The following is a 25,726-nucleotide window of genomic DNA, read 5'->3' as shown; positions in this document are numbered from 1 at the left end:
GCTCTGTGGAGCCGGGGGGCGCTACTGCACTGGGCCCCGGTCTGATGGGCCTGGGCCCCCCTTCCCTGGCGGGTCGCGGAGGGTGGGAGTGCCTACTGGGGTCAGCGGGGGAGCTGGCCCCAGGGAGGGGTTACCTGCCCCTCCCTTCCTTCCCTCCCCATCTCCAGCTGCCTCCCTCTTCCCGCTCCTCCACAACCACCCACACATGCAGGGCCTTGGAGTGGGGGTATGTCACCAGGGTGCAGAGGAGGCTACCCCCCCCCCCCCCCCCTGTCCCCTTCTGGCTGCCTCTGCCTCAATTTTATCCCACAACTTAGACATTCACATTATTCACACTCTCATTACACATACATATAGGATCTTGGGGGTGGGCACAATCACGGAGTCCAAATCACCATCAGGGTGTATACCTCACCCCTGACGTCGTTGCCCACCTCTCAATTTTAAATACACTTAGTCATTGAGGGTTAGCAGGAGGGACTATGCGCTTACCTGCTGCTCCTTGGCAGGTAGCTCCATGCCCTCCTGGGTTTTAATTGCACCTTAGAACACATATGCATCAACACTACAATGAGCGGGTGGAGGGAGGTTTGGAGTCTTCTCCCACCCCCATTCTCTGCGGCCTGCTGGAGCGGGAGGGCTAGTAGGAGGAGTTGGCCGTCCGACTGCGGTCTGGGGTGTGGGGCCTCCCTGCTGCTGCGGAGTCGGGGTGGTCTGCCTCTCCCCACCGCAGGGAAAAGGGTAACACCACCTGGGTCTGGGTGCAATTCCCCCCTCCAGGGGCAAGGGTACCTAGACCCGGTTTGTAGAGTACGCTTGGGGAGTGTGATTGTGTGTACAGCGTCTCTTTATGTCTGTCTCCACGTTGGTTGAGTGTGGAGTGAGTGCATATGAGAGCATGAGGGTGGGAATGGATGTTTGTGTCTGTGTGTGCCTGTATGTCTGTGTCTATATGTCAGGTTGGGTATCAGACGCCACCTCTCTGGGGACACCTCAGGCCCTCCAAGGTTTGGAGGCCTATCTCCACCCACCACCACTTCCCCTGCCGGTGGCGGACTCCCTCAGGTGTTGGTGTGTTGGTGGTTCTTTGTGTCTGGGGGTGGGCGTCCGGGTGCACACCGGCTCACTCCTTGGCGGCCGCTTGTCGGGGCCTGGGGCCTGGGGCTCGCTCGGGCCCCTTTGGAGGTGGGGTGCCCCCGGCCTCTCGGCCTAGGGCTCGGTCACTCAGGCGCAGCTGGGGGCCGGCGGAGCTCACGGGCGCGTCACTGCAACTCCCCCTGACTTCTGCTCCGCGGCTGCTGGGCGAGCCCTCATCTGGGACTCTCCTCAGCTCTTACTGGGACAGTGGCGCGGCTGCCCCTCTGTTGGTCTTCCATGGTCTCTTGTGTTCTGGGGGCCTCTGGATGTCTGGAGTTTTGATCTCCTCCATACCCGCTTCACACCCTGGAGGACGGGGCTGTGGCCCCCCCACACTCCCTAGCAGATCATTACATGGAGAAACCTTTGGAATGCAAGCATGCTGATCCACACAGGTATGCACACATGGGTATTCACAGACGCGGACTAAAGCTTTCTTGGCTGCTGCCTCAAAGCACACTGTGCGCTGTCTATCTTGCGTGCTGCACAATATCGTTTATTACTTAGTAAATACTGATATCTATGACTAGCTAGTTTATTGTGATGGTGCTTTGTTTTCTCTATTATTATGTTGCTCTTTGTTGTTTGCTGTCTCCTCTGTTTGTTTTTGTTTGTTTGTTTGTTTGTTTGTTTTTTTTTCTCCATACAGGTGACCCAGGAGTTTTTTTTTTTTTTCTCTCTCTTCCCCCCCCCTTCTCACCGTCTCTTCTCCCCTTTGGTTTTCTTTCTTTCTCTCCCCCTCTCTCTCTCATTCATTCCCCCTGTCCTATTTATTAAAAAAAAAAAAAAAATGACAAAGGATGAACTGAAGCTCTGCCATCACGTAATGTCGCATACTGCTGTTTCTGATGTCATTTTAAAAAAAAGAGAAAAAAAAAAAAAAAAAAAAAAATAACAAGCAGTACCTCATTTTAAATTGGACTTGGGGGATGTTTGATTCATGAAGTCATGAAGACTAATCCAGTTCCCTGAAAATTATTTTTTCTCAGTGGCTATTGACAGTCTTGGGTTGTGCATTGTCTTTATAAGGTTTATAATTGTCTGTATGAACAAAGAAACTGTCAGTCAGCTTTAAAGACATTAAAAAATTGTTAGTTATCACCAGAGATAGGCAGTAACGCGTTACTTGTAACGCGATTACTTTTTTCAAGTAACGAGTAAAGTAAGGGATTACTATTGCAAAAACGGTAATTAGATTACCATTACTTTCCCGTAGTAACGCTGCGTTACTGCGTTACTAAAACCGTGATTTTTTTTGTGAGAATGTCTCACGACAGTGACGTAAGCCAGTGCGACGTTAGTGACAACAGCTGTGTGCAGATCAACAATGGATCACATATCGAGTGCGGGAGAGAGTATGAGCGTGCAGCGTTTAAAGCGTGGAAGTACTGACCTTACTTTGAGTTTGATTCCATATTAGCACATTAAAACATTACCGTCCATCGTGCGTGGGAAGAAAACTTTTTACAGCGAAAAAACCCCCTAAACTTCCAAACAAGCACCGAGTGCGCTACCACGTAATGGGAAACTCACAGAGAAACTCGCGGATTCTTCAACTGACCGCGGCACACCTGCACCAGGGTAAACCTCCGCCTACCGCAGTCCTGCTTTACAGGTGAAAATAGAGCAACAGGACCGCTGAGTCTTTGACTTTATTTATTTTCTGCTGTGTTTTACTTGCATCTATTTGAAAGAGTGAGTGTAAACACAAAAAATATTTTATTTTATGTGCTGGAATGTGCAGAAAATAGGTTTAAATGTTAAACTAATTTATTCAAGTCAGAGAATGTTGCATATAATTAAATTTTTGCTTGATGCATAAAGTTAAAAGATTAAAACTGATAAAACAAGTTAAAAAAAAGAGACTTTTCCATTTGATTACATTTTGTATGATGGATTATGTAGAAAAAGTAGAATTGGGCTGAAAGATCTGTCGCTTTATCACCTCTTCAGGTTGTAAATAGTGTTTTTAAAAAGTAACTAAGTAATTAATTACTTTTGAAAATAAGTAATCAGTAAAGTAAAGGGATTACTTTTTTGGGGAAGTAATCGGTAATTAGTTACTGATTACTTTTTTCAAGTAACTTGACCAACACTGGTTATCACACTAAGGGTATATGTGCCGTTTTTATCTAGATGTTGGAGGTGGGGTTTTTTATGTCACACCTTTTGCTCTGTTTATTTTATATATTTAGTATACGATAAATATGTAACAGAGAACAGTTCGCAGGTCCCTTGGTTTTATCATTTTACTGGCGCTAAAATAGCTGCCACGACCAATTTTTGCTGTAAAATTACTGTAATTTGTTTGGATAAGGAGAACATGATTTCTTTAGACGTTTAGCCTTTGTGACCACGTTTGACTTTATTTTAATTGATAGGGAATATTAACATTGTGGTCACGTAATTTTTATCAGAACCTGTAACAAACTACAGGCCACTACCAGCTGTTCAGCGACAGTGAGCATACATACTTATAATGATGTTGCCCAAAGTGGAGACTGAATAACGAAGCCTCCCCGTGAGATTTGAATCCTCACGGCTGTGCTGTGCCCAGTCTTACTTACAGTAGGACCAGACGAGACAATAACCTTTAAAGTGTCTGATGGGAGCACTGGCTAGGACATGTGTATTACAGTGGACATAAACAGTACACAAAGTCAGTGAATGTTCTGTAACAATATATATGTCATCCCTGTAACGTGGATCACAAAGCCATGAGCAGGAGGTCATTTCACTGCCAGTCACAATGTGTGTTCCTTGTTGTCTGGGCATGTGTGGTGTCCACGCGTATCTGTAAGCAGCCCCTTGCAGTCAGCAAAACCAGCCTGAGGACAATGGGAAGTGATGTGCGTCTCAGAGCAAATGCAGCTCAGCTGTCTGTTTGCTGTGTTTGTGTGTCAGTGTGTTTGCGTACAGTGTGTGTGTGTCTGCATGGGTCTCGTTGACTCACACTGGTAGCTGCTAGCGCTGATGTGGCATGTTTCCTTATCAAAGTCTGCTCATCACATTTTACTCTTTATGTGTGTCGCTGTGTGCATTTCACTTTCATACATGACTTCAGCTAAGAACACTGTTGTGAAGTTTGCATGTGGTTACCATGACTCCAAGACTGCCAGCAAGGAGGCAGTTAAAGGTGAGAGTCTTGCTTGAGGAGGCATGCTCTCTGCCACACACCAGACATTTCTCAAATTGTTCAGCCATTTGTGTTAGAGCTTAGCCAAAGATAATTCATCTCCCTTTCCAGCTCGTAGGTGGCTACTACAATAGAGTGAGACATGCATGAACATATCATAGCAATATCGTGTTGAAAATCTAATTTCAGCTTTATAAGACTTGCGTGCCGAATTGTGTGTTTGTAAGTGTAGTTACAGAAATTCATTTCCCATGAAATTACCCCTCTGCACTGTGAAGCCTGTATTACTGTGATTTTTCTGGTGTGAAAAATACACTCTGAGAGCTTTTTCTCTTGCAAACTATAATGTCACAACAGGTCTCAGTGCAGTGTTTGTAGCAAACATAAAAAGGGCTTCAAATAGTGATTAGTTTTCTTGTGTATCAGCATATGAAATGTTTTCTGCCACATATTTGGGAATCAAAGCTGAGCACAAACATTGATTTTCTTCCTTTTTGTTACATTTAAAATTTAGTATTATATCATTTTTGTATTTTCTATGTAACCAGTGATTTTTTTGTCACCTTTTTAAGTAGTGAGTTTAGTTTGTTTTTACAACCCAGATATCAAAAGAAGAAACTTAATTCAGGTTAAAGTTTCCCAAACATTATGTGGAAAGCCAGATGAAATTGTTGGTCAAACAGGTGTTACAGGTGTTAATTTATTAATATTAAATGTCAACACCTTATATATGAATAAATGTTTCAAAACTAGGCTAAGGTTTAATAAGCGGGTGTTTTTGTACAGTCTATGAAATAGCTTGTCTGATTTTATGAATCTAATAAAGGATCATCTGTGATAGATTATATATAAGAAATACACTTGGTTTACACTTAGTGGTGAGAAACAAACTGTCTTCTCATATCACAGAACAAAGACTGGCAGTATGGGTTAAAACACAGTGCCCCTTACGTACCTTCAATAATATCAGGCTAGGATTTATTAGAACGGTGTACTTTTGTCCAAATCAGTCAGTGCACCTCATCGGTTAAATCTGAATAATGGCTAACTGGCAGCTCTTGGCAAGCTGTCACTGAAACTGGACATAACATATTGATGAGTATAGCAAATCCAAGCATGGCACCCGTCTTTTACTTATCATTAATTTAGCCATAAGCCTACACAGTGAGCTGTGCTTCCACATATATTAGAATTCTTCTTCACTGGTTTCTGGGAAGAAGCATTCACCGTGTTATTAAAAGCCAGAGCACCCACCTCACTAAATATAATTACCTCACAAGATGCTCAAACATCTTGGTCATTAGTTTGTTTTTGTTTTTTGGGGGAAACCAAGTGTTCTGCCCAGCAATTTGTGACTGGCCAGGGCATAATTTTTAACATTTTGCTAGATTAGAAAAAATAAATCTCTCAGCAAGAGGTCTTAGCATTCGGCAGTGTTTGAAAACCTGCTCACAAGTGACTAATGTGAACTGGGAAAATTGGGACAGAGCCCATGGGAATCTACTTGCATAGTATAAAATATACATTGTGTACTAATTTTAATCCCTACATTAATTCAAAACCCCAATCTTTACTGCAGATGATAGGTTTTCTGATTAATCTGAAGGGTGGGAAAAGTGCCTTTGCTTTTCTGTTTCTTCTGATTGTGTGTACACATAGACATAAACAAGCAAATCCTTATTTGATTTTACTATTTTTGACAGTTAGACAAATGGACTATTTTGGTTGCAGAGCCTTTTCAACAGTGTACATGAAACTATACTGTACAAAGAAACGCACACACAAGCCCTATTCATAAAACGGTGCTTACCGTCTCTGCTTAGCTCACTATCACTATGATGAAAACACGCACAATGACCAACACAGAGTACAGAGGCCAGTTCATCCTCCACTTGATTAAGTTAGCCCTGCAGAGGAGATGCCATCAGTCTTAATGTTACACGAGAAAATAGGCAAGCTCAGTCTGAGCTGGATAGGCTGTACTGCGTGAGAGAGGGTGAGACACTGAGACTATATTGGCAGCATAGGATGCTCGAGAATTATTCTTAGGATCTTGTTTTGTCTATTGTGAAGCTGCTATGTAGTTGTTTCATATTAACTAAGGATTGAAGTATGTGGAACAAAAGAAGCCTCACAGAACACACACACACAAACACAGACTCATTTTATCTCCTGAAGCAATGGCGTGCCCACTGAGTTGTGAAGGACTTCTGCATTGATGCTGTTTGTCTATCTTTTTCTCTTTATACATGAGTGACTTTGTGCCACAAAATTTGTAATGTAGCAAATTTTTGCCCCCTTTCACTGATTGAAGTTTCTACTTTTTCTGTTGTCGAACATATTGTATTCGTCAAGAGCCCTCAGTGTATTTAAAAAGACCTATGAACAAAACTGCCTTGTTATTAGTAGAGATGGAATGATACCACGTTTTTATGTCCAATACCGATACCGATATCATAAATTTGGATATCTGCCGATACTGATATGAATCCGATAGTGTTTTTTAATCAATAAAAATGTTTTTTTAATATCTTGCTGCTTTTTGTATAAGTTCATACTCAAGTTACAAAAAAACAAACACTAAAGCTATTCTGTTATACCTGTATGTAAAAAATATACTGCACCCAAAATATTTCATAGTTCAGCAATACTGATCAATCTAATAAACTTAAACCTACTCCATCCTCCCTATTCTGGTATTTTAAAGAGTAAGCAACCTAACTAATAGGGTTCTAAAACTCCCAGCAAAAAAACCCCAAAAACATAGGGAACCACCCACCCTCCACCTCATGATGCTTAATCGACGTAATCAACTTTAATTTGATGCAGTGTGGGGAAAAAATGCACAGAAGTCAATTATTTTTCAAGAATAATTAAATAGATTCAGCATCTTTCTTCAACAGAATTGCAGACTGCACAGATGGAAAAAGTACTATAGCTTACCTAGGGTATATTAGACTTAATAGTTACTATATACAGTAATGGACTTCTATACATTTTTCATCCGATTAAAACTTTGGGTGTAAGATTCGGATAATTATTTATTAAAAGCTACACATTTTAAATGAGAATAAGAAAGAAAAGTATGTCTTTGTGCCCCCTTCTCCCTGTTCATGCCTTATAGGCCCCACCTGGCTAAACTTTGCTAGACCCGCCCCTGCACAGTTACCAGCCGTCAGCTACGTAGAAAAAGATCCTGGTGTAAAAAGTAATATTAAATAAATTCTAACAACAGCTTATCAAGCTTAAACGTGCTGCTGTTGTTCAGCCGCTGGTTTCCTCTTTCTGGCGCGAAGTGGGCCAAAAACAAACAAGAGAGACGGACTCACGACAGAAAAACCGATCAGCTGATCATTGATCAGTTTCATGATTGAAGTAGCAGCAGGAGAGGGAGGAAGAGGCAGTCGCTCCATATATCGGTTGTTAAGCTTACTGCGGGAATGCTTTACAAACATTCAGAGATGAACTTACACACTTGCTTTACTTCTCTCGGGGATAACTTTGTCGGAGATGAAATGCCGGTTTGGTAGCGAAATGCTCAACCAGACCACTGACAGGTCTCGCATGCCACAGCCGCTCTATCACGTGATGCATACTGCTCCGAGATGCTAAGGTTATGAGGCGAGTTACAGCGTGTCCCAAATTTTGTGAGGTGCTTTTTTGATATTTAACGGATCGGATTACATTTTTTATTTCTCTCCAATATCCGATCCAGTAATTTAGGTCAGTATCAGACCGATACCGATACGTAATATCGGATCGGTCTAGTTATTAGTTTTTTATTTTACTTTTTTTGGCTTTAAATTTAACAGGAAAGAAAAGGGAAAGTAAAGCTTCACACAGACAAGGTCACTCTGACAGTTATTTCAGAGAGGTGCCAATTTTGACTGAGTTTTATCTACACATGAAATGAACACATCAAATCGTTTTCTCTTATATGACAAAAAACAGAAATTGCCATGTATATTAGTTTTACTTCAGTATGCAGCTTACTCTGAAAATGGAAAACGGATGCAAGAATCTACTGAAATGAGCAAATATGCATAGAAACAGATACAGCATGTAAGGAAAAAAAAAGAGTTTGTACAATTTGAATGAGTTTGAAAGTCAATATTTGGTATGATAACATTGATTTTTCAACACAGCCAAAATTCTTTTAGGCAAGCTTTCCTGTAATTTCTTAAAGTTGTCTTCAGGAATAGTTCTCCAGGCTTCTTGAAAGACATTTAAAGCTCTTCTTCGGATGTTGGCCTTTTGTTCTGTTCTCTGTCAAGATCATCCCACACTAACAACGCTGTGGTCCAGACCCTGGGGAGGCCACTCCATCACTAATAGTGTTCCATTGTTTGTTATTTTGGCAAGAGCTCCAGTACCACTGGGTCAAATGCAGCTCCAAAACATGACAGAGCCTCCACCGTGTTTTACAAATGGCTGTAGACACTCACTGTGCCTCTCTCAGTGTCGGGGTCTGTACAAATTGATCATTTGCATCAAAAATGAGCATTTTGTGCGTGTGTCATTCATTCTCGTTCTTCTGTAATTCAGAATATCTCAGCATTTACTCCTTGTTTCCATTTCTTAACACCCATCGATTAGCACCATTCCTGATGAGCTTTTGGTAAACAGTAGATGGATGAACTAAAGGGTTAGATAAATCTCTCAGGTCCCATGTTAGATCTTTTCAGGGGTTTTCCTATTGCTTAAGAACATGGCTTTTATATAATGTTTATTTTCTGTAGGCCCACATCCTTTTCTTTTGCCCTTCACTTCTCCAGTTTCCTCAGATACGTCAAAGGACACACTGCACAACATGCAGAGATATGCCCGGGTGCTCCGGTGAGTCCCAAATAGCTGATAGCTTTCTCACCCCATTGTTGCAACAATACAATTTTATGCTCATCAAACTGATTCAACTAAAGAAATGAGACCAAGTTATGTGTTTTTGTGACAAGCTGCTAGTAACAAAGTACCAAAGAGATACAGTTAAAAATGTTTTGGTTCTTTACTAAGTTGTCTGCTATGTGTAGACACAACACTAGTTAATGATTTGAGTTAATAGCCTTTCTTTTGCTTGAATGATTCATAGGTCAGTGTTAAGTGGCTTAACAAACAAAGAAAAAATTCCTGGGAACATTGTCAGGTACAAGGACTAGACTGAAAATGAGTGAAAAAGCAACCAAAGACCAAATAAACACTTGAAAATACCTTCAGAAAGCCTGGAGAAATATTGCTCAAGGACATCTTAGAAGCAAATATTAACGAATCAGGAGTGAACCAAGACTTTTGCTCAGTACCTTATCAGTACCTTTATTTTTGCTGTAAGCATTCAATTTCAGACATGCAACAGATGCTATTTGTATTCCAGCTGCATTGTGTTGTTTACACCCGTCGACCCTTTAATGCACTGACATCTGTCTGTTTTGCTCTGCTGTTTTGATCATTCAGGATACATTTCACATATAGTGTTACTCGGGATGCATTTTAAAGGTTACTGCTAGATTGACGCTAAAAAATGAAACAAGTTCACAGTTTGTGCTGCAGCCCACAGAGATGCACAGACTCCACTGGAAATGGTGTTCTTACACTTCGGGTTTCCTAATCGACCTGTTAACCACACAGACATGCTGCTGGAGTGAAAATGGGTGTTCTCTAATAATGTGTGAATGCGTTTTCAGTGGTGCAAAATGGATCTCAGAAAAAATTCCATATACTGTATGTAGCAGAGGGGATCACGGAGTGTGTGCATTGTAGCTTTCAGTCTCTCTAGACTGTTTCTGTTATGTCCTATGTCCCTTTTCTTGATAATCCCAAGTGGAACTTAGTTCAAACAAGTGGCAATCTGAGCCCTCGGTGTTGTATCTTTACAGGGTCAGTGACAATGACAGAAGTACTCTGACTCAAAAGAGCCTGAATTTCAAACACACCATAAATAATCGGATCCCTTTGATCTATTTATCATTTGTGTCCTTCATAGATGACTTTGGTGAGAAGCCTATAAAGTGTTGATGTGGCGTTCACTCAGAGTTGATGCTGCAGTATAATTATATGCTGCACTGTTTTTGACCATGTTGCTGCATTAGGCCAGATTTCCACTTGTACTCCCAAAAACTTTGATCTTTTTAGAGCCAAATGACCTCGTGTTTTCTAGTGTCATTCAGCTTTATCTAACTTTATTCGACATTCTAGGGCCTTAGAAAAAGTAAGAAACAGCCTTGGGAATTGGAAAAAACAAACTACAACCCTTGTCAGATTTCCTTCTCCCATTGAGTGATGAATGGCCTGTGATCACTGCTGGCCAGATTTCATACCCCAACATGAAAACATTTGTAGTTCATTTTTGGCAAACAAATATTGACAGTATCATAGAAACTGTACCTATGTGATTACTAAATGTGCTTTGAAAGGCATGTTTAATGAGAACAAAGCAAGGGTCCCAGTGAGCAATGAAAGCATTTTTCCTGATAAAATTCAATTTCTCAGTCAGACCTGTGTACCAAAGATGTTAAGTAGAAGCTGATATGCAGTGTGGTCAGTTAAGGTCAAGGAACACATGCTTTTCTTTGATGGGAGCTCCATCTGAATTCTGCCGCAGGCATATACTTAATAGGCTTGTGAACTTCAAAGCACCAAATTTGCCTTTGCCCCGTGTACGCCATTTGTTTTTAAATCAAAGTTTTAAAAGGAAAAAAAAATCCTTGTTTATTCACATAGTGGTGTCAGACAGGTTACCACATAGAGTGACCAACGTATAAGAAAATGGTGCAATGCAGTCCTTCATCTCTGGTGCATTTGCATATGACATAGGCATAATTGGTCACACTTTGTTTGGCTAGCGTATCAACGAGTCATAACAAAATGACATCATTGCTCCACGTAAAAAGGGTGGTGTTGTAAATATTCACTCTGGAATTGGATTGGTTGAAAAAATTGGCTTAAAACTGATTACTATTACTATTTGTCACATAGTAGATAAGTAGTAGTCATGTAAAAATTTTAAGAAGATGGATAGATGGCAATTTACTACATGTGAAGTATATATATATATAATGTGCAATTGGTGTTCTATGTCATAGTAGAAGATGTAAATGCAGAACTATATCTTTTATGGTTGTAGATATCCTAACACAGAGACTGATGAACAACATCTTTGTCTGTATGGACTGCCCTTAATACCTACTGATTTTACCTACCACTTGCTAATGCTTAGTTCTATAAATATTCTAAACATGTCAGAGAATGAATAGAAGAGGCACGCTGATAAGTGAATGTTTAATTGAGGGAGGAGAGAAAAAAAGAGTCCATGAATGGATGAATGGAGATCATGTAATGTGGAGTGGTCCAAAATTCACAGATCGCCTGCTGTTTCTACATTAGAGTACAGCTCCCTGGTTTCAAGGGCTTTTACATAGCTAAGAAACTTCACAAAATAATTGCAGCACTGATTTTTGTTCAGATGTTGTCGAGGCTATGCATACACTAAAACTGTTTGTAGTTATTTATGAACATTTGAAATTTAAGGCTTTATCCATCCACTGACTATATGATTTTACCAAGGGCACTGGGATATTCCCTTTGAGTTTGGCTTTTGTTTAGTACATTGCTGGGTGTTGACCTTATTAACACAAAATCGGGCTTCAGCGTGACTTCATCAGGCAAATCAAGACAACCTACACCCAGGACCCTATTAGTATGCTAATAAAGTCACTTCTCTAATGACTGCTTAGCAATTCAGTGGATTTTGTCTTTGCTCTGCTAGTACACACAAATGAGGGAAATACTTTCTTAGCATGCACGTCCACAAACGCATGCAGTGCTAATAGTTTGCACATTTATTTTTCATGTTTTTCAATGCTAGCAATTATTTTATAACCTCCCCTCTCTCCCTGTATTGTCCAGGTCCACCTAGTGCAAAGAACTGATTAATAAGTTGTTAAAATGCAATGTAAATATGAGGAATGCTTAAGCATGGTTAATAGTGTATTATTTGGATTTCACTTTCAGCATCTGATTCATTTTGAACAAATTCTTTTATCTGCCTGATTGGTGTTTGATTGATATATATATACACTGAACAAAAATATAAATGCAACACTTTTGTTTTTGCTCCCATTCCCCATGGGATGGACGTAGAGACCTAGAAAAGCACAGTGGGGGGGACTGTGGAGAAGGCAAACGAACTCAACAACTTCTTCAACAGGTTTGACCAGCCCACAACCCCCCCACCCTCACCCTCACCTTCACTACAGAGTCCTCTCCCCACTCTCCTGCCTCCCTCGCTTCCCCCCCTTCCTGACACCATGACACCCCCCTCCTCCAATCCCTCTCTCAGCAGCAAGACATCTCCCCCCCTCCCCTCCTCCCAAACATCTCCCAGTGTCACAGTGGATCAGGTCAGGAGGCAACTGAGGAAGCTTCGCCCCAGAAAGGCAGCAGGCCCAGACAAGGTGTGTCCTAGGATGCTTAAGGCGTGTGCTGCTGAACTTGGGGAGCCGCTACAACGAGTCTTCAACCTCAGTCTGCGACTGGGGAGAGTGCCCGCCCTATGGAAGACATCCTGCATCGTCCCGGTCCCCAAAAAGAACCGGCCCAATGAGCTGAATGACTTCCGACCGGTGGCACTGACGTCACATCTTATGAAGACTCTAGAGCGGCTCTTCCTCAACCTCCTCCGACCACAGGTACAACATGCCCAGGACCCACTACAGTTTGCATACAAGGCGGGTGTCGGAGTGGAGGATGCCATCCTGTACCTCCTACACAGAGCCCACTCACACCTGGATGGGGGAAAAGGCACGGTCAGGATACTGTTTCTTGACTTTTCCAGTGCCTTTAATACCATCCGGCCCTGTATGCTTCAGGAAAAACTGAACAGGATGGAGGTGGACCCCTGCCTGGTGGCTTGGCTCTCCGACTACCTCACCGACAGACCACAGTACGTCAGGCTGAAGGACATCACGTCTGACACTGTGGTCAGCAGCACAGGAGCACCACAGGGAACTGTGCTGTCCCCTCTTCTCTTCACCCTGTACACCTCTGACTTCTGCTACAACTCTGAATTATGCCACATTCAGAAGTTTGCAGATGACACGGCCATCATGGGGTGTATCTGGGATGATCAGGAAGAGGAGTACAGAAGTCTGGTGAGGAACTTTGTCGCATGGAGTCACACAAACCACCTGCAACTCAACACCTCAAAGACTAAGGAACTGGTTGTGGACTTCGGGAGGTCCAGAGAAGGTCCACTGCCGGTTCAGATAGAGGGGGAGGAGGTGGAGGTGGTCAACAAGTACAAGTACCTCGGGCTGTGGGTGGACAATAAACTGGACTGGTCATGCAACACAGAGCACCTGTATAAAAAAGCCCAAAGCCGACTGTACTTCCTCAGGAGGCTGAGGTCTTTTAACATCTGCAGGAAGCTCCTGAGGATGTTTTACCAGTCGGTGGTTGCTGGAGTACTTTTCTATGCTGTGGTGTGCTGGGGGAGCAGCACAGCAAAGAAGGACTCATCCAGGCTGGAGAAACTGATCAGGAAGGCTAGCTCTGTGGTCGGCATGAAGCTGGACACTCTGGTGACAGTGGCAGAGAAAAGGACATTAAAGAAACTGCTGGACATTATGGACAATGCTGGGCATCCTCTGCACACGGCCATAAACAATCAGAAGAGTCTGTTCAGTGACAGGTTGCTTCTCCCCAAGACAAGAACTAACAGACTTAAAAACTCCTTTGTCCCACACGCCATCAAACTGTTTAACTCCTCTCTGGAGGGGAGAGGGAGGGGAAACAGGAGGACAAAGGAGGGGGGAACAACTAAGCTGTAGTGCCTCTTCACCTCACTGTGCAATACCTTGTGCAATACTTTTTGTAAATAGTCAACAGTGCAATAGACTCAATACTTGAAATGTGCAATTCACTTGTATTTTTATTTTTTATTCCTATTTATTCTATTTATCCCCTTTGTATATTTTATTTATATTTGTCTCTGTATTTATATATGTGTGTGTGTGTGTGCGTATATATATATATATATATATATATATATATATATATATATATATATATATATATATATAACAATTCTGTAACTGTAACTTCGGTCGTTGCTGTGCTTTTTGGAAGTCGAATTTCCCAGAGGAACCCACCCGAGGGATTAATAAAGTTCTATCTTATCTTATCTTATCTTATCTTATCTTATCTAAAATTCATTCCAGATACACAATATAACCATCCCTCCCAAACAGTGGTCACAAATCAGTCCAAATGTGTGGTAGTGGGCACATCTGCCATATTGAGATAATCCATCCCACCTCACAGGTGTGCCACATCAGGATGCTGATCTGACATCATGAGTAGTGCACAGGTGTACCTCAGACTGCCCACAACAAAAGGCCACCCTGGAATGTGCAGTTTTTTGCGCTATTGGGGGTCTGGGGACCCAGAACCGGTCAGTATCTGGTGTGACCACCATTTGCCTCATGCAGTGCAACACATCGTCGCATGGAGTCTATCAGATTATCAATTGTGGCCTGTGGAATGTTGGTCCACTCCACTTCAATGGCTGTGCGAGGTTGTTGGATATTCGTGGGAACTGGTACACGCTGTCGTATACGCCGATCAAGCACATCCCGAACATGCTCAATGGGTGACATGTCCGGTGAGTATGCTGGCCATGCAAGAACTGGGACATTCTCAGCTGCCATCTGCCCTGAACAATGTGAACCATGATTCATCCGTGAAGCGCACACCTCTCCAACGTGCCAGACGCCATCGAATGTGAGCATTTGCCCACACAAGTCTGTTACGGCAAAGAGCTGGAGTCAGGTCAAGACCCCGATGAGGACGACGGGCATGCAGTTGAGCGTCCCTGAGACGGTTTCAGACAGTTTGTGCAGAAATTGTTTGGTTGTGCAAACCAATTGTTCCAGCAGCTGTCTGGGTGGCTGGTCTCAGACGATCTTGGAGGTGAACCTGCTGGATGTGGAGGTCCTGGGCTGGTGTGGTTACACGAGGTCTGCGGTTGTGAGGCCGGTTGGATGTGCTGCCATATTCTCTGAAACGCCTGTGGAGACGGCTTATGGTTGAGAAATGAACATTCAATGCACGGGCGACAGATCTGGTTGACATTCCTGCTGTCAGCATGCCAATTGCACGCTCCCTCATTGCTTGTGGCATCTGTGGCATTTTGCTGTGAGACAAAACTGCACATTCCAGGGTGGCCTTTTGTTGTGGGCAGTCTGAGGTACACCTGTGCACTACTCATGATGTCAGATCAGCATCCTGATGTGGCACACCTGTGAGGTGGGATGGATTATCTCAATATAGCAGATGTGCCCACTACCACACATTTGGACTGATTTGTGACCACTGTTTGGGAGGGATGGTTATATTGTGTATCTGGAATGAATTTTAGGTCTCTACGTCCATCCCATGGGGAATGGGAGCAAAAACAAAAGTGTTGCGTTTATATTTTTGTTCAGTGTGTGTGTATATATATATATATATATATATATATATATATATATATATATATATATATATATATATATATATATATATATATAGTGACTGTTGGCGAACTGATGCAGCACTTCAGGTACTTGTTTTACAGTGCTGTATTATTGTGCTGCACCTGTAACACGTGCTGAGTATCATGTCTAACTCTTGCCATCTCTTCTTCTACAGTACTCAGTGGCCTCTGCTCCAATGACTGCCCTGAAGGTGTTAAGGTAAGATATTGTGCTTTGTTTTTTCACTTTTCTAATGATGACATAGAAAAGGTGTTATGTTCTTATATGTCTGACCACAGATATATCTGTCTATCCATTGCACTTATCTGTGTACATCATCGTCCTCCAGAGGTTGCAGTCTTCCAGTATTCTATAGCAGGAAGAGAGATGGTACAGCTGCTGGCCAAACTTTACATCAGTGCAGAGCATCAACTTTATATTTAGGAAATTAGCAAGGAGGATCTGAATGGGTGATGTGCATTTAAGCTTTAGAGCAGCATGAGCTCTTCTTTATAAGTAAAGCACCTATCATTTAATGCAGCTTGAGAATGTGGGAAAAAAATGAAATGATACGTTTTGGTTTCATTCAGTAGCAGTACCAGAAATGTGCTGTTTATATTTGCTTTTTCATAATGGAGAGAAGTTACAGACCTTCATAATAAATTTATAACAGATATCAATACTTGGTTAACTCCCTGACGACATTATGTAACTTTCTGACGTATCCAAGGCTTCATGTTTGCATCGATGTGATGAGACCAGGTACTTCTTATCAGTTTGATACATACTGGCTTCCACAAAGTTAAATTCAGTATTTCACAACTTTTACAGTATTTCTTAAGCTACATTTGTAGCTCTTTTATTAGAAAGTAAAATGTACAGATGGTCATTGTACAATCTATGTAAAAAAAAAAAAAAAAAAAGAAAGAAAAAGGTAACAATAAGGGATTTTTGTTTCTCATTTGTTGGACATTGTGTAATAGCAAATAAAGGCTTTTGAAATCCTGATGTGATAAAGCAGTTACAGAAACTTACCAGCTGCTCAGACTGATAAGAGCTTTGCATAAAACTGTTGATGGGCTTCTTGCTTCAGATACTGACGAGAAGATGTAGTGCAGTCCTAGAAAGTCTGTTTGGTATTCCCAGTACAAGGTATTCTACTAAGTGCTGATAATGTCCCCTGTACCCATCACTGGACTACACTGCACATTACCAGATGAGGTTGCATTGAGGCAAGTCGAGTGGGGTTGAACTTTTTGTGTAGGTCCTTTTGGGAAAGCTCTGCATTATCTGATGGCTGCTAATATGAATTGCATTGCAGAATGATAGCTCTTGTAGCTTCCGTTACCGCTTCTGTTACTATAACAGAGACTCCATTCTCCATTATAGCTTGTACCTTTCATTGATTATCACAAGAATTGCGCTGGCTTGCATCAAAATAGGTGGAAGTTCAGTTTCATGTTCACTTCTCCCTGTTTTTCCTTTTGTCCCTCTCCTGCTTTGTCAGTTTTCTTTGTGTGTGTGTGTGTGTGTGTGTGTGTGTGTGTGTGTGTGTGTGTGTGTGTGTGTGTGTGTGTGTGTGTGTGTGTGTGTGTGTGTGTGTGTGTGTGTGTGTGTGTGTGTGTGGTGGTTGTGGTGTGGTGGTGGGGTGAGGGTTGCAGTGCAGGACCAAATACCTCTTTAGGATTACTTTGGTCACTAGCAGATTGGAAAACACTGGCTTGTCTGCAAACACTAACCATGTATTGGGCAAGTTGCAGTGAAATTTCAAAATGTGAAAAATGTGCGACACAAACCGGAAACAGAACACACTCTGTCAAAGTAAAAGTTTTGCCTTACTACTGCAACAGTCACATTTGAGTTTAAAGTTCCCATTTGGAATTGTGAAACACTTCTCACAGTTATTTAGTGAGTAGTTGGCATTTTCCATATTAACTAGTTGTATCGCTAATATTATATACTAGCAACCAAAGCAATCAGAAGGAGTTTTTTTTTTTTTTAGTGCAGCGCAATATACCACTTTGCAACCAATTTTACACTAGTGACAGCCCGCAACCACTCACTGACCAGTCGCAGAAAACACACTTTTCCCTAGGGATGGGTACCAGGGGTGACAGTTAGCAGTCAGTGCACAGTGACTACCAGTAACCATTCACAACTGACTGAGAAATAAACATTTTTCCCTCGTGCGTGGCGGTTGCCAGCCGTCCTCTAGGGCTGTGTGAATGGGACCTAACCGTGGTTGTGTCAAGGGCTCTTCAGTGGTGTCTGGTGTCTTGCGTAGATTGCTTTAAATGCCCTTTAAGCACATATGGCTACTCATCGCATGTAGGTGGACAAAGAAATAAACAGAAAAAAGACTGAAACAAAGCAGCCAGTAACATCCACTACTTGTATTGTCTCTTACCAGTGGAAAGCCCTTTGCAAAACACGTTAACTTTGGCATCAGCACAGGCTGCTGGTGTTAGAGTTGTTTTTGTTTTCTGTCTGTCTACTCTCCCGCCCGTTTGTTGTCTAACTGAAAGGTATGATGAATGCTGTAGACGAGTGGAGCTCGTGGCTGTTTCTACTCCTCTCGTCTCCCATCCATCAAACCCCTTTCATTTCACTCTCCCACTCCTCTTCTTCTTAGTCACACCTCTCTTCTGCTGTCTTTCTTTCTTTCAGCCCACTAGTCTGCTCCTCATTGCACTCTTTCCTTTTTTTCTTTTTTTACCTCATTTCTATTCCTCTCTCACCCAACTGCTGAGTGTCACAGCATAAAGGCCCAAGTCTCCCTTGCAGCGTGTATGTGTGTATAACAGGCTCATGATTAGTTGATGTAAAGCGAAGGATGGCGCGACAGATCTCTTCATTAGTTGCCATCCCTTCATAATGAAGAGATAATATGAGAGATGAGTATCCACCCACACAGGCACGTAAACATGCAACCGTCACACTCATTTATGCTCAGTCAAATCAGCTCGGTCCGACTTTTGCGTGTTACCTACTAGTGGAAATAAAACTGAAGAATGACTCAAGGTCACTTGTGCCTGTATCACTTCCACCGCACCCTGATTGTTTCTCTCTGTCCTCTTTTTCACCTTCACTGACAGATAACTGAAGTGAAAAGAGATTGCAAAATATTAGCTGTTGTTCGATGTCTTATTTATGTGTCTACATGTGTTTTTTTGTCAGCCTTTTGGTGTGAACCAGCCAGGCCCCTATGTCAAGTACACCACAGTGGATTCTAATGGTTACCTGAAAAATGCATCAGGTAAGACCTTTTTTATTTTTTGGGTGGGGTGGGCTGATCTTTTCCTGATAATTCTAAATAACTCTGTAATGATGTAGAATAGCCAAAATAAGCGTTCATTTCTTTGATATGTTACCACCTCAGCTTTAGCACACCAGCAACAATTATACCTAATACCTATTAATAACTTAACCTTCTGACAGTGACGGCTGTCCTTTGTCTGGCTGAACTCCACAGGTGTGTTTCGGAGGATATTGGAGAAAGTAGAGACTTTGAAGAAGAGGGGCATATTGATTTTTATTTTCTTGTTTTCTCCTTTTATAAGTGAAAATAGCCTTTAAGCTTTTTAGTCTCAAAGACTAAAAAGGCTGAAATAGAAAGGGCAGCTGAAATAATGGAAAATATAGTGCTTCACAAAGGTGCTATAAAGGAAAAGAAAACAAATGAGTTTGATGTGTCAGATCTGTCTCATCTGACCTGTCGTAATGCAGTTTTAAAGTGTTAGTCCATGTTTACAATTATTATGACTTAAATATGAAACCTGGAGTTACTGCATTGGGTCTGTCTGTGGGATACAGATTTCTTATATTTTGTGGAAGACTATCGTAGAAAAATACTGTGAAAGCTTGCAAAACACTCGGGGCCCTGTTTCTCCTCTGAAGTGCTTTCCTTGCTGAAGCAACACTCAGAAAGCTGTAGCTTCCTCTGTTTTTTTTTTTCCTTTTTTGATTCTTTTTTTCCTTTGGATTTAAGTCCAAGTTACTTGTCTTTCTAGAAAGTGCCAGCATCACACGACAGCTGTTTTCTTGTTGCTGTTTATTTTGTCATGCTGCATCACCTGCCACCCTCCTTATAATTCGTGAAGAATACGTTCATGATCGTATGAGGCCATAGTGACTGTTTGTTATGGATGGAACTGGTTAGGAGAACTGAACTGAAAATATGTCGCCTACTGACAAACAGCTCCACTTCATGTAAGCTCGAAGGACTGTTCCTTGCACATTTCACTCTATTAAATAAATTCCTCTTGAAAGTCATGTCCATAATTACTTGGACAGTGACACAGTTTTTGTAATTTTGCCTCTGTCCACCACCCCGTGGATTATAATTCAAGGGGTTTTACAAAATATTCTGTTAACTGTAGTTTGAGCTGTTAATGCTTAACAGCAATTGAACAAATTAAGAAAAATGTAAATATTGGGATGACGTTTACTTGGAAGCAAATCATTTGTAGTCAGTGACTGCCAAATGCTGTTTCAGTAGCTGCTTAAGGTTCTGCTTGTTCGTGGGTCTCTCTCCATTCAGTTTTGTATTTATTAACTGAAAAGCTGCTCTACTGGTTTGAGATCAGGTGACTGGCTTTGTCTTTGAAAAATATCCATTATTTTGGCTTTGTTAGGAGAGCTGAATTAAATTTCTGTTTCCTGTTGAAAAACAGCTCTTCTTGTATGGTCAAAGGACTATTCTTTCCATAGTACAGCTACAGATGCTTTTGCACTATGCTTTGTTTTTGTCAACCGCTGTCCAATGAGTTTTGAACCCGTTCTCACTCCTGAGGCGTAATATACCAACGATTTGTCACGTCCTGTGGCAGGAGGAACGCGAAAGATGACCTTTTGCATTCTTATGCTACACGCCAGGTTATGGATTAAATCCAGTAGAATGACGCTCCAGTGGTAATACACGTTCCAGCCCCAACCATAACCTTATCCCTAACCTTAACCACGACTTTAATGACGTTAGATAGTGTTTTCCAAAGCGATTTAAGTAAAATTAACGATTCCTAACGGTTCTCATGTTTCTCAATATAGGGACGTGGTGGGTGCCCGGCACTGCAATATACCAACGATTTGTCACCTAGCGTAAAATGTTACTCTTTGAGAGTGAGAACGTGTTGCAGTTTTGCAGCAGTTGGTTTAATCAAAGCAGATAGTTTACACTTAAAAACTTGTACTTCTACCAGCACTTACATTATCAATACAGGGCTCTCAAAATTTCAAAATCCCTGGTAGCCCTTCGGGCAGGGACTCTTCAGTTTTTGGTAGCCAAAAATAAATGTAAGTAGCCCGAATAAAAAAGAGAGCAATTTTTTTGATTGATGTTTTGTTTCCTGTTTTGTTTCCTTTACAATATTATACATTAAAGTATAATATTGTAAAGGAAACAAAACATTAATCAAAAAATTGTTGAAAAACAAATTACAACATTGTATAAAAATTACAATCATCAACTCAAATACTTGGTTCTAATTGAACAGAAATTTCTATGAACTTGTAAGAACTGTGTAGGACATGAATCAGTCTGTGTCAGATCCTGAATTTGAAATTTCCGCTGAAGTCACGGGTAAGAGACAGTGGAACCAAGATCTAGGCCATTTGCTTTTTGAAGTTTGCAAAGACTGCTAAATTTTGCCAGTGGTAGTTCACTCTTTGCAACATAGTACGCTGTTCTAAACAGATTTTTCAGGTTTATTTTTAGTATGTTATTTGCAATTGGTGTTTGTTCTGGGAAAGATATTGCAGACTGAGCAATAATGCATTTCTTGCATTTCTCATGGGTTCTAATGGGGGCCTTTCTTAAAATGACTGGTCCCAGTAACAAAGGCGCTTGTCGACTCAGAAATCGAGAGAAAACCAACAACACACCCGGCAGAACATTATGTTATTTACACGGGTGCACATAAGTGGTCCGCATTCGCTGTCAAAATAAAAGACTCGCACCAGATAAGAAGTTGCAACGCGCGTTTGCGTATCTGATTGAGGAATCACTCATCTTTGGAAAAGAGAGTTTATTACAGAGAAATGGCTCTTTCCAAAATAAAAGCTATACTATACGCTTCTTCTGGGCTATATTCTCAGCAGCATATTGTAGCGGGCCAGGGCTGTTCGGGGTTCTGTTTGTGCAGTTATGTTTTGTTTATGTTGCCATAGTGACGGGTGACGCCCTCTCGCTGCGACGGTGTGTCCTTCCGGGGTCAGAGGGCGCCCTGTGTGTTGTTGTTGTTGTTGTTGCTGTGCGGTTGCCGCGCTGAGCAGTTAGCTAGCGGCAGTGTTCTTCTGCAGATGTCAATAAACGGCTGTGCTCCCTGGCTAGCTCACGGGAAGCAAGACCAAACGACACCTCCGTCTCCTCGTTGTCTGAGCTCGCCACATTGGTGTCAGAAGTGGGATGATGGTGGCACCCCATGTTCTGACCCGAGTGACTTGGTGCGCCAAAAGAAGGCACCTGGACATTTGCAAAGTGAAAGCAAAAAACAAGCGCAAATTCAAACGCGATTTCAATATGTCACATATTGACAGTGGCTCACCGATGCCAATGACATAATTACCCAGCTACATTTCCGAAAGAATGCAAAAGCATTGACATATATTTTTTCCTTCCTTCCTTCCTTCTAACTTACTGCATATGCATCTGGTACACTAGCTGCACAGGGGCTCAGAGGAAAGCACTCCAAGGGATCATTAACACCGCCCAAAAGATCACTGGCTGCCCTCTCCCCACACTGGAAGTTCTACACAACGCCCACTGTTTTAAAAAGGCCCAAAACATCATAAAAGACACCTCACATCCTGGCCACTCCCTGTTCGAACTGTTGCCCTCAGGCAGACGGTACAGGGCAATCAGAGCAAGGACTAATAGACTCAAACACAGCTGTTATCCAACTGCAATAACACATCTGAATACTACAAAAAAATGTCCATCACGCCACTCTTGTGTTAATCTATGCACGGTCTGAAGCATGTGTGTGGGAATGTATGTGAATGTTTTACTGTTATATCTTATTAGTATTTTAAGTATTCTATCTATTTTATTTATTGAATTTTATTGTTTTATTTATATTTTGATATTGCTAGGGATGATGCAATGATCGGGGACCATTCTTAATTTCGTTGTTCTCATGACAATGACAATAAAGTTTCTGATGATTCTGATTCTGATAGCCCGACGGGCAGGGCTGAGATAGATTTTGGTAGCCCGACTGGAAAAATCGCTAGCCCCGGGACGTCGGGCTAGCGATTTTGCGAGCCCTGCAATAAACACTAGTGACCCAGTCCACCTGGCAGCCATACAAACCCATGGCATAACACTGCCTTCACCATGTTTGACAAATGATACAGTGTGCTTCAATCACGAGCTGTTTCTCTGCTTCTTCATGCTTTTCTCTTCCCATCATTCTTGAACACATTGGTTTGTTCTTCCCACAGTGTTTTCAGTACTGTGCCAGATCTTTCAGATGTTTTCTAGCAAAGTGTAGTCTAGCTTTCTTGTTCTTGAGTGTAAATAGTAGTTTAAAACTTGTTGTTATGCCTGTATTTCCATTAATGAAGGTGTCTCTCGATTATAGACTTTGACATTGAGTGTCTTGACATTCAAGACCACATCAGACAGTCTTCAGTCACTCACGTTTTACTGTTTCTCTTACAGGTTTATTTTGTTTTTTCAGCCTAATGTTGGCCTCCGTTATGCAAACAAATTACTCTTTAAACAGTTAATGCAATTCTTTTGAATTAAAGCTGAATGTCTGCACTTCAATCATATCTTGATTGTTTGATGTAAAATCCATTGTGGTGTTGCAAAGAGGAAAAAAAATTACAAAAATTCTGTCCTTATCCAAATCTTACATACCTTAGGGTGGGTGGTATTTTATTAATGTCAGTTGAAAACTTTTGACTCCAGCCGTTTTGATTATATTGCTAAAGCTAGTAGGATCACTGGGTCATGTTATATTTAGCAGCCCATGAGGTAACGAACTCTACGCTACTCTACTGCTCAAGACTAATAAGGGTAGAAGTGAGGAAAAAGAGAGTGATGCATAGAAAGATGAGGGGAGACACTGAGGACAGCAATGCTGTGCTGTATTAGCTACAGTTAACATAGTTGATGTTACATTGTGGGAAGGACAGAGAAGTGGAAGAGGACACGACGCACTGACAGCCTGGGGTCAGGGATATATATAGTCTGTGTGGATTCCTCTGTGCAACATAATTCAATTTTGTCAGGTTTCATTGTTTCATTTGTCTGTTGGCACAGTTGGAGAATATACATATTTAAAGAAAGAGCGGTCATTTCACAGTCTCACATCATCATTATTTCACCACTATTAGACAGCTATAAGCTCCTGTCTATGAAACTGTGCTCAAACGAATCTTCTAATAGCTGCAGAGTTTTTAGTTTGGTGCTCTCTGTCCCAGCCCCAAAACACAGAGTGGACAAAAAATCACATGAACTCTGCTGTATTTGGCTGTTTCGTTCCCTCTCCACACATCCCACTGCTTTAAAATATGCAGTTAAATGGGCGTAGAGAGCAACAGTGAAGAGGGAGCAGTGTGGCAGTGTGGGGGAGAGAGGAGCACCACCTGCTCTCATACCCACTGCAGAGAAGATACAGAGAAGAGCGTGATACAGACTCCCACTTAATGTGGATGCACACTATGCTTAGATTGTACAAAGGTTTTAGAAATGTATATGTGGTTACGTTTTTATATTATGTTTAGCAAACAGCATTAAAACACACTGTGCAACTGCTTAACATGAGTATGACCAAGAATACAGACAGCAGGAAAATGGTGAAACTGATGTCATAAAGCAATGTGGCTTTTACTTACTGCTTCTGATTCTTTAAAGGTCTTTCTCAGCTGTGAAGTGTGGTGACTCTTAAACATTACGTTTATCTCTGCTCCAAGTGAAAATCTTTGAGTATTAATATAGAGCCCCAAGGTTTTGATCCCTAAGGTTTTAAATGTGGTCCGGGTCAAGGATCTATGTTCTTCCCACCAAACCTAGAAATCCAGCATGCCTTTTTTCTTTTTCTTTTTCTTCATAAACCTCAGCTTGCATTTAGGTACTTTGTCGTGTTCCACGTAATGTGAAAACCGTGTTGTGAAGTGACTAGTTGTAGTAATGAACCAAAGGGAGAATTATCAAAGACCTTCATAGCCTAAGCTCACTGCAACAACTGTCCTGTTTTGATTTCTTCACACCACTGTCAGTAAGTCATTTTCAGCTGCAGCAGGCAGCTGAGGCAAACCCACTTGAGTTCTTTTCAGCATAAATCACTAGACACAAACAGTTAGAGACTAGATGGACATAGTGCAACATTTAGCAATCAAAGAGCCAGATATCTTCCTCAGGAATTGTTTGTGACAAAAGCAAATGTTTTGTAACTCCTAGAGGTCTGAAGAAGACTATCACGTGTTTACCGCTTCGAATTTAAGATTAAGCTATTTTTAAATACTGTTGAGTTTTTATAGATTCTTATTCTAGTGCAAGGGATGATGCATACAGTAAGTGTACCATAGTTGATCATAATTCATGCTACAGATATGGTAATAAACCCAAACTCTTTCATGGCTGATGTGGAACTGGGGAAGGAAATCAAAGCAATTTTCGTCAGATAAATGTGAAAATGTTTCTCAGCACTTATACAAAGAGAAATGCAGCAGCGAGTGCTAATACCATGTAACTGTGAATCTCCTGTGACCCCCACCCCTCAGGGAGTTTTGCTGCAAGTCATCTGTATTTCTTGTTTTTTAAAGCCAAAAATTCTAAATAAGACACATACAGAACAGAATAAAATAATCATAATGAATAGCTCCTTGCTTTCATGTTGGTCCATGTGGTCCTTCTAGTTCGTAAGAACATGGTGACATTTTGTTCACTCAGCCAGTACATCTTTGTCAGTAAGAAGTCTCTGGATCCCCAGACAGTGCTCCT

General features: G+C 41.6%; 1 protein-coding gene across 1 annotated transcript in view; it reads left to right on the top strand.

Moving 5' to 3' along the window:
- itfg1 (integrin alpha FG-GAP repeat containing 1) overlaps positions 1-25,726 on the top strand; it is a 171,755-nt gene that overhangs the window by 111,998 nt on the left and 34,031 nt on the right. Inside the window, exons 13-14 of the mRNA XM_080885940.1 lie at positions 15,953-15,996; positions 18,955-19,033. Of these exons, the coding sequence (XP_080742066.1) occupies positions 15,953-15,996; positions 18,955-19,033 (123 nt within the window). The remainder of the gene's footprint in view (positions 1-15,952; positions 15,997-18,954; positions 19,034-25,726) is intronic.

Source organism: Rhamphochromis sp. 'chilingali', assembly GCF_963969265.1.
Source record: "Rhamphochromis sp. 'chilingali' genome assembly, chromosome: 6".
In the NCBI taxonomy this organism is placed as follows: domain Eukaryota; kingdom Metazoa; phylum Chordata; class Actinopteri; order Cichliformes; family Cichlidae; genus Rhamphochromis; species Rhamphochromis sp. 'chilingali'.
Note: the sequence above shows the minus strand (reverse complement) of the source record. Positions and strands in the feature narration are given on the sequence as shown.